This window comes from Helianthus annuus, chromosome 4 (genome assembly GCF_002127325.2).
Source record: "Helianthus annuus cultivar XRQ/B chromosome 4, HanXRQr2.0-SUNRISE, whole genome shotgun sequence".
Lineage (NCBI taxonomy): Eukaryota > Viridiplantae > Streptophyta > Magnoliopsida > Asterales > Asteraceae > Helianthus > Helianthus annuus.
The window spans coordinates 156,204,259-156,214,814 of NC_035436.2; the positions used below are offsets into that span (position 1 = coordinate 156,204,259).

Genomic DNA, 10,556 nt, shown 5'->3' on the forward strand with positions numbered 1-10,556 from the left:
TATTTTGAATATTTCAAATGTAAAGACTGAAAACAGTAAATAAACGTATACAAAGATGCAGAAACTGAAAGCAATAAATAAATATTTATAGACATTCTTTTTGCGAGTTTCGAGGGTAAGAGAATCATATCAGTGTACGGTCACGCCAAAACGCTCTTGTTGTTCAGTTAGTTAAGATTTAGATAAGTATCCTATAACGATTATCGGTATTGTTGTCCATATAAGCTCAACTTATCAGATGTAATCGCGGCGAGGGGATACGATTAGTGTATGATTTATACTTACCGACACATTCCCGTATCAAGGTATGCACGGGAGTTCATCTTACTGGTGAGTATACCATTTATCACCTGTTTTGACGTATATGAAAATGTGAGATACTCACTTATTTTTTATTGAAAACAAGCCCTATGTGATAGAATCACTTATTGATGAGGAACTTGATTTTCAGATGCATGAGGGCACATGAGCAAGTCCGTGAACAGGTCAGTACTAACGTACAACAAAGAGACGAACTTGACTCCCGCAAAGAATCTGTGATAAATTATCACGTATTTTGTGGACATATGATTGTTGATCACTTATTGAGGTCGAATGCAATATGTACACGTATGTATGGTATCATGGAAGATCTAGACTTCGTCTCCATTATATTTCGGTAAAAGAAACAACCATGATACCCAGATGATAACCAGCATAAAGACCACGTATCTCAGAACCTCGGCAATCTCTCAAACGAAATTTCAATACCAAGACCATATGCCAATGAGCGGTTCCCACACAGTCTTCAGTCGATTTAGGTTTATATCGCCCTGCACACTTTAAAATGATTGTGAGCCTACCGATACATATTATATAGAGCTGCTTATCGTTTTTCATTTAAGGTTTAAAGAGGTTTGGACAGACCACTGATGTATTATCATTTTCTCTTTTTCTCGCCAAGAAACTCATTTTTGTTTTTCTATTGTTTTTGTGTTTTTGAAAATTTTTCGATTTTTTTGAAATTTTCAAATTTGGATTTACTCCCCCTAAAATGTAAAAACTATGATAAATTTAAAAACATAAAGATATTTACAAAAACGATTTTCCGATGTCCGTTTTACTCTTGCTTGACCTTAATGCCGTTTACCAATAATAAAAAGTTAAATCGTGATTTGTCAAATGCTTTGGTAAAAAGGTCGGCACGTAGGTCATCGGTGTGGACCTTAACAACATTGACGAGTTTCACATTGAAACAATCACGTGTGAGGTGATATTCGAGATCAATGTGTCCGGCCAAGGAGTGCTGTATGAGATGTTAGTAATTCGCAAAACAGTTTAAATATCAACAAAGATATGAGAGATTAGAAATTTAAAACCGTAATCCTGAAATTTCTGCATGCATCGCCAGGAATCTGAGTGTTCTCCCAAACTGGATATCCACCCGGTGTGGATTTCAAGGTCGATTTTGCAGCTACTTCAATGAACCGAGAATTCTCTTTATAGCAACAAGATGATAAACCTTCGGGTCCGGCTGGTAAGTGGCAAATGGAGCATGTGGGAAAGCTTTTGTACACATCATCATTGGTCGATCCATGCATGAAGTATTCCACATGTTTTTGCACCAGCAAAGGTCTTTCGTCTTTCTCCTTTAGAAGTAGTGTGCGGTTGTTTAATCCACTCCAAGGTATCCGCACACCCGGTATGGTTTGTTCAACAAACACATTTTCTTCAATCACACCGTAGAGAAAAGTACCCTACACGTTCATCTTGTGGACTTTGAACTTCTTGTGGAAGAAAAATCCATGAATCTTCAAAAGGCTTCAGACGTGCTACAGGCGCGTACTTTTCATTGGAATCTTTCCTGTCGACCCGATCAAAAACCATAACAACCAAATTTTGGCACATATTTCATCTTGTCGAATTTTTCAACTTCATCCAACCACATTCTTTCACCATCATTCCATCATCTGATATTTTTGTCTTCTTTTCTTTTTTCCTTTCTCCATCAATGGCAACAATATTCTCCTAGATGTAACAATATTTCGGAACCTTATGTCGCCGATCTTTTGCTTGGACGCTCCACTATCAACAATCCTAAGACTATCAATAGTTCCTCCTGGAACATCCTGCATACTCATTCAGAGATTAATTGGAGAGGGGGACCCAAGCCTTCACAGACTTGGGTCGTCCGTCATCATCGAGAATTGTGACATCCATTTCCCGATGATTCAGAATTGATGTAGCTCTCCTTGAAACAATTTCTGATTTTGGTTTCCAAATGTGTTTTTGTTTTTCATTTTTAACATCTGATTTAACAGACTGCGTTTGGACAACCTCTGGTTTTAAAGCCTTTTCAACTTCTTTTCTTTGTTGCTTTTTCTGTTTCTTTTCTCATTGTTTAACAAGACGAGGGTCCTGTCTTGGTGAAACAGAGATCTTTTATGGTAACTGTTACCATGGGGGGAAGGGAATCAACTTTTGCCTTTCCCTTGGTGAGATATGGACAGTTTCTAACAATGTGCCCATACTCACTGCATTCAAAACATGATCTCCGCTCAACAAACCTCGGAGTATCATAATTGTAAAAGCTTGATGATGAACTTCATGATCTTGAGGTACTTGGTCCTACATCACAACAGTTTGTGTGTTGTGTGTAGTTGTTTTGATTGTTTCTTTTCAAAATTTTCTTTTGCATAACAAAATCTATGTTGGTTTTGTTTTCAAAAGATTCAATTTTATCCGTCCCTCGGGATTTCACGAAGTTTACCTTCCGAACCTTTTTCTTTCTTTGGCTTTGTGTGAAGTATTGTTAGTAGATAAGTCTTTGGACTATCATATATATAATCTGTTTGGCCCAATATTGTGTTCAACAATATAGTTGTTAGTGGACTTGGGCCTCATCTATTGTTAGTATTTGGGTTGGTGTATCCCGTGAAGGTGTTAATTGGTTTTCAAGTATTTGTCATTTAGTCTCAACCAAAAGGAGTTTAGATTGGTGGGGTATTCCATCTAATACGGAGAGCAAGTATAGAAGCACGAGTTTATCGCCATCATGGGCCGAATCCCCACACCGTCAAATAACATGTATACAAGAAAGGGTTCAGCAACCGATATGTATGGAACACCACAACCAGTTACCTCAAAGCAAACGGCTTTTATCTCAAGAACCAATATGTATGGAACACCACAACCAGTTGCCTCAAAGCAAACGGCTTTTGTCTCAAGAATCGATATGTATGGAACACCACAACCAATTGCCTCAGAGCAAAGCTATCGGTCTACTGGAGTACCATCATTTCTTGATCCAAACTACAATGGTCAAACAAAAACGGCGTTTTATGCCAAAATTGTCAAAGACGCCAGCAATGGTGAATCCTCGGGAAATGATGACAGTTCTGAACATGACGATAGCTCAGTTGAAGATGGTACAGGTTCAAGTTCAAGCGAGGATGGATCAGAATATGAATCAACAAGGGAGGTTGTTGATTCTGAGGCAAATGAGTCAATATCTGAGAGTGAATCCAGTCAGGTATGTGTCGATGAACCAAGTTTGGATAGGTGTGATAGTTGTGTTAAATTAAGTGCTAAATTGTCTGATTTGCAAAGCAAGTATGACGTGACATATATCCACAATCAAAAGTTAATAGTGGATCTTTCGAAATGCAAAGAGGCTAACATGTTTTATGAAAACCATGAAAAAGAGTTTAAAACGGTGATTGAGAATTTAAGAAAAGATAAAACCAAGCTAACAAAAATGGTTTCAAGAAAAATCTGTGTTGGTTTTGTTTTCAAAAGATTCAATTTTATCCGTCCCTCGGGATTTCACGAAGTTTACCTTCCGAACCTTTTTCTTTCTTTGGCTTTGTGTGAAGTATTGTTGGTAGATAAGTCTTTGGACTATCATATATATAATCTGCTTGGCCCAATATTGTGTTCAACAATATAGTTGTTAGTGGACTTGGGCCTCATCTATTGTTAGTATTTGGGTTGGTGTATCACGTGAAGGTGTTAATTGGTTTTCAAGTATTTGTCATTTAGTCTCAACCAAAAGGAGTTTAGATTGGTGGGGTATTCCATCTAATACGGAGAGCAAGTATAGAAGCACGAGTTTATCGCCATCATGGGCCGAATCCCCACACCGTCATATAACATGTATACGAGAAAGGGTTCAGCAACCAACCGATATGTATGGAACACCACAACCAGTTACCTCAAAGCAAACGGCTTTTGTCTCAAGAACCGATATGTATGGAACACCACAACCAGTTGCCTCAAAGCAAACGACTTTTGTCTCAAGAACCGATATGTATGGAACACCACAACCAATTGCCTCAGAGCAAAGCTATCGGTCTACTGGAGTACCATCATTTCTTGATCCAAACTACAATGGTCAAACAAAAATGGCGTTTTATGCCAAAATTGTCAAAGACGCCAGCAATGGTGAATCCTCGGGAAATGATGACAGTTCTGAACATGACGATAGCTCAGTTGAAGATGGTACAGGTTTAAGTTCAAGCGAGGATGGATCAGAATATGAATCAACAAGGGAGGTTGTTGATTCTGAGGCAAATGAGTCAATATCTGAGAGTGAATCCAGTCAGGTATGTGTCGATGAACCAAGTTTGGATAGGTGTGATAGTTGTGTTAAATTAAGTGCTAAATTGTCTGATTTGCAAAGCAAGTATGACGTGACATATATCCACAATCAAAAGTTAATAGTGGATCTTTCGAAATGCAAAGAGGCTAACATGTTTTATGAAAACCATGAAAAAGAGTTTAAAACGGTGATTGAGAATTTAAGAAAAGATAAAACCAAGCTAACAAAAATGGTTTCAAGAAAACAAACTGACATAAACTGTTATATCAATCGTCTCGAGGTCATGCAAAAAGAGTTGGCTTGTGTTAAATCTGAAAGTGAGGCGATTACCACTTGTAGGTCCAACTAGCGGAGGATCTAGTCGCCTAATCCTTGTATACGAATGAACCCGGTTGTGCGGAATCCAACCGTGAAAGCAAACCGAGATCGAGACACAAAACAGAACAAATATTCAATGTTTGAATATCAACTGTATTAATCACCAGAAAGTTTGTTTACAAAGGATTACAAAAAGTTATACTCTCACAAACTCACTGGTTCTCTCGTATCTCACTAGTGTGTCTCTTCCTCTATTATGTTCGTCTTCTTTTCTGTCTTCGGTCTGCTGCTTATATAAGAACATGGTCGACGAAAGTCCATCAGCCGACGAAAGTCATCATGACGAAAGACCATTGATGATGAAACATGCAGGTCTTTCGTCAGGAGCAAGTGCAGGAGGTTTTTCGTCATGCAGGCTGCATGTATTTTGTCAACAACATATAACCATGCTGGTTTTTCGTCAATCAGCAAGCAACCATGCTGGTTTTTCGTCAATAGCATGTATCATGAAGGTTTTTCATCAAACAGCAAGACTTGCTGGTTCTTCGTCATGCAGAACTTGAAGATATGTTTGATCCGAAAATTGATGGAGGATATCAAGTTTCAATATTCATCTTGCACCGTTGTCGAACCGAGCGAGACGCATCCACAAAGTGTATCAACAATTGCGGAGGTGGCAGTGGCGGTGGTGGGGCTGTCCATGGTGGGTGGCGGCAATGGCCGCAACAGGGGGTGGTTGTTGGGCTCTTGAAGGTTTATACATTAGTAATTAATTAGTATTATGGGCTAGATGTTAAATTGGTTGTTTTGGGCTTGTAAAGTTGGCTTTGGTGGGGGGTCTCTACGATCATATTCCATAAGCTCATCATGATTGTGGTCTCTACGCTATCTCATTTTCAATTGTATTTTTAAATCCTCGTATTCCATAAGCTCATTTCAATTGTATATTTAAATCCTCACGATTGTGGCCTCTACGCTCCCTCATTTTTCTATCTACCAAACAACAAAATTTATTGATACATTCCATTCCCACATAGTAACCAACTAGACCATGAAATGATAATGATTGATTTCATTCCTTTGTTAATTCCTTTACCTCGTTCATTCCAATAACCTATACCAAACAGATCCTTAGAGTGTACATATTACGAAGATTTAATTAACAACTTTGTTTTCGATAATGCTTTAGCAATTTTGTTTTCTTTAATGTTATAACAATTATCGTCATACTAATAAATTTTGATTTTATGTATAAAGTGTTTATTTTAAGGGACCCATTTTAACTTATCACATAGGGCCTCTGAAATATCAAGGATGGCCCTGGCCCCAAGCTTCAACTTATATTTTTTACAGTCGAGTCACCCTGAATGGAACATTTAGTACATAAACACCTTAACTGAAAATGAATGCATGGCTAATCAAAGTGATGTATGCCATATGAGACAACATAGCATTCTGAAGAAGACAATCTAGAAGACTTGTGCCACAAGAAAGTATGAATATGTAACTCTTAGGTGGCAAATTTACTACTATTCGTCATCCTTGCCATAATTATGTGAATATTAGTAACTTAGAGAATATAGATGGTAGGAAGCAGTGGACTTCTCACATCCCAGTCGCCTTGATATTCTTAGAGCTACTGGTGGCATCTGCAGCGGCTGGAGGTGGTTTTATATATTCCTGCTACCGATCTTACAATAAAAGTGCTTATACACAAGTGTTTAAGAGTTTTCCTAATTATGGATGTGTTATGTTATGGTTTAAGTACTATGATAATCAAGAAACAGAGCAAAACAGATAGAAACCAGTTATTTTTTGGGTAGAAATACAATTTAATTCAATAGGAGACTACTTTAGAAGTATCATTCTATGGTAAACTCTTAAGTTGACCAAAATATGATGTCAAATAAAAGAGATTGTTGTTTGACCAAAAGAAAGTAAGAAATTTAAGCTCCACAGTCCACATGAAGATGCTTAGAGAATAGTAGACCAGATAAGGATTGATCTTGAAATCTATCATACAATCCAAAATAAAAGTGGTAGATATTATAAGAAATTGATCAACCATGCTTTGTCTATTACAATAAAACATATAAATACAAGAAGAGAAAGCTAATTCTAAGGAACACATTTTATTACAAATATATGCAAGGCTATAATGTGGGAGACAATCACTCAAACGGTTTTGACTGATTAATGTGATGGACTTGATTTTCCCTTTGATCATCTTGAGTTAGTCATTTTCCTTAACATGCTCCCACAAGATGGACGACCGTAGGATAAGTCCAATCTTGGTTAACAGTGGATGAGTGTGGTATTTAAGAAAGAGAAGAAGTTGATGAAGTTGAAGATGTAAACGGAGATGAAGTAGATGAAGCAAAAGAAGATATATTTTGTGGTTTTTTTATAGGGTGAATGCAATAAAAGATAGAAGATAGAATGGTCGTTGCGGCAGTGATAGGATTATAGGTTTTGCAAAACCTAATTGATATTGATGGAGAAGTTGTGTTTGAAGATGTAACCATGTGTAATGGTGATTGTTAGATATTTTAGTGTAATCGGGGATTGACTTGGTGATCAAAGCAAATAATAATATACATCAAGCAAATTAGGAGGTGCGGGAGTGCACGCTTGTTTGAGTTATTATTATTCGAAGTGTACGGGCGGAGCCCGTACTCTACGGGGGTTCCAAGGGGGCAGCGCCCCCTTGGCGGGGGTCCGGGGGTAGCGCCCCTGGGAGCAGGGTCCAAGGGGCGGCAGCCCCTGGCGGGGTCCAAGGGGCAGAGCCCCTAGCTGGGGTCGAGCTGTATCCGATTGAATTATTCGGGTGAACCACCGAAAAATTTTATTTTTATTAAATTGCTTTAATAAAAATGTGTCAGAGAAAATTTTATTTTCTGAATTTTGCCACATTTTCAAAATGTTTGAAACAATGGCAGTTAAATGGCAGTTTTGTCCTAAAAATAGAGTTAACTGCCATTGGGCAGTTACACCCCAAAAACCCAATTTCGTATTCAGTTTTTTATCACAATTTTCTGGTTCATCAATTCACACAAACAACATACGCTAGTTCAATTTCTCGAAATCAGAGTTGTATCCGATTGAATTATTCGGGTGAACCACCGAAATAATTTGATCTGAGAGTGATTACACGCCTCTCTGATCATCCGGCAATCTGAAAATTCCCCAACAGTGACGTAGGTCGATGGTTTTTTTAACCTTTTTTTTGTTTTGTTTTTTTTTTTTGGAGAAACATATGGATGGAAAATGGATTGCAGGTGACAGAGGGTGGTGGAGTTTGAGGAGAACAGACAGTTATGGCAACAACGAGAGTGAAGTTAGCGTTAGGTGTTTTATTCTGATGGTTATGGTCGTGTGTGGTGGAGAAGAGTAATATTGTGATTGTAAGAGATATTACTTGAATACAGAAAGAAGAAAGGAGATTTTGAAATCTACGGAAGAAGAGAAGGGTCGGAATGTTGAAGTGGGAATAGAGGAGAAGTCATTGCTAATGGTAGACATGTTTAGGAGTGTTGGCTAAAGAAATGATGGTTGCAGGATCAAGAGCTTCTCGGTGGAGATAAGTGCTCTGATACAATATAAGAAATTGATCAACCATGCTTTGTCTATTACAATAAAACATATAAATACAAGAAGAGAAAGCTAATTCTAAGGAATACATTTAATTACAAATATATGCAAGGCTATAATGTGGGAGACAATCACTCAAACGGTTTTGACTGATTAACGTGATGGACTTGATTTTCTCTTTGATCATCTTGAGTTAGTCATTTTCCTTAACAGATATTAACATGTTCGGACTGCAACATGTCAGTTCAGAGAGAAAATGGAGTTGAAAATGAATAAACTAGAACATGTGCAACATGTTTGCATACTGAGTTTGTACAAGAAAATAAATCACACAAACATATAAGGGTATATTATATTCACATATAGGATTCATACAAGTGAAGTTTTACAGCAAGGTTTTTACAGTCTAGACATGGCTCTTAATGGAAGAGCTATATCCAGTTTGATCATCATAATACTTATCCCATAACATAACTCCTCCATATTTTGCAGAACCTTTGATTGCTGGAAGCACTTTAGAAGTTAGGTCACCAACAGGGATGTATCCACTTCCGGCAGCCGTAGGCGATGCTGGTAGCCCCAAGAAAATCTTGGCTGCTGGTATATCACTAGTCCACTGCTTCCAAGCATCTTCAAGATTCGTGATGCCTCCAGAGTACTGACAAGGAGGGTTGTTATAGAACTGAACCCAAACATAGTCGAATAGACCTGTTTTAAGGGCGGTTCCAATATACGCATCCGGGAAAGGACACTGGGGAGCCGCTGTTAAGTATACCTTCTTTCCTTGACTGCTGTAACCAGAAAGATACCTTGCCAAGTCATCCCAGTGTTGGGTGGTTCCTCCTTCGATGTCAAAATCGATTCCATCCAAAACAGCTTCACCAAGTGGACGGGTGGAGGATTTGCCACCTAAGAAGTTATTCCAGAGGTAAGTGGCTACTTGTTTGGCATCTGCAGTAGAGGTTAGTGAGTAGCTCCCTGCTGCTCCTCCAAGAGTGAGCATCACCTTGATTCCTTTAGCTTGACATGATTTGATGTCGGTGGTTAAATTGGTGCAGCCATTGATGTATGGATCACAGTGACCTGCAAGATTAATCATTGGGGTCTGACCGTTTCCAAACGTTGCTAGAAACGCAAGGTTGACGAAATCATAGTTCCCTGTCGAGCATGTCTCAGCCAAGGTGCCCTCACCCCCGTTTTGACCCCAGTAGATAGCAATGCCGCCAGCATTTGCACCCACTGCTAGTAAAAACATCATTGAAGAGAAAAAGGCTAAGGGGTATGCCATTTTTAGCCAATTATGTGTCTTCCGTTGAGGGGTGTTGTTCAAAGTAAGGATGTGTTTAAGTGTTTGAGAAGTTTGGTTTATATAGCCAAGGATTGGCCTATTGGTATGATTCTAATTTTGTAGTGTTTTAAAAATGTAAGCACCTTGGTGGTCACTCTATTGAATCCTCTTTCAGCTAATGAAGGATTAATACAACATCATTGGAAAGTTTCTGCTTGTCACTTAGGTGTGTTCTGTTTGTCCTTTCTTGATGTCTTGTGCATAAAATTCATGCCCATTATAAAGAAAACCAACTTCTTGTTTGTTAACATAGGGTATCAGACATATTTGTCTCTTTGTTATTGTCAGTAACTAGGAATGCTAAATGGGTCGTGATCCTGGTTTTGTGGGTCGAACCCAACACAAACCCAAACAAGATACAAATTTTCGTGGGTTAACAAGAACACGGCCTTATTACCCGAAAGAATATTTTATTTAGTTCTTTTTGCATATTAATGCTCTAAAATTACAAATTTACAACCCAAAAGCTAAATGCACATATAATAATTGTGTTAAAAGTATAAAACATGAGGCTCATTTATCTTGATAATTTGGCATAAAATATACAATCAACTTAACTTATGACTTCATCTAAATATTATCAAAAATTTATACAATTAAACGGGTTAGATTAGTCAACGTGCCAGGTTGATCCGAAACGACCCGTTTAGCTAAATGTTTCCATGGGGTTCAACCCGAACCTGTATAGGCTAAGCCCAAACTCATGAATTTCATGAACTA

General features: G+C 38.1%; 1 protein-coding gene across 1 annotated transcript; it reads right to left on the reverse strand.

Moving 5' to 3' along the window:
• Nucleotides 1-8,747: 8,747 nt before the first annotated feature.
• On the reverse strand, nucleotides 8,748-9,921 carry LOC110934910 (hevamine-A). Its single transcript, XM_022177621.2, has one exon. It carries the CDS (start codon nucleotides 9,774-9,776, stop codon nucleotides 8,895-8,897), a length of 882 nt encoding a protein of 293 aa, XP_022033313.1. The 5' UTR covers nucleotides 9,777-9,921; the 3' UTR covers nucleotides 8,748-8,894.
• Nucleotides 9,922-10,556: the final 635 nt, after the last annotated feature.

What these genes read in the sequence shown, in the direction of transcription:
- LOC110934910 (XM_022177621.2), bottom strand. Translation starts at nt 9,776, where the DNA reads ATGGCATACCCCTTAGCCTTTTTCTCTTCAATGATGTTTTTACTAGCA.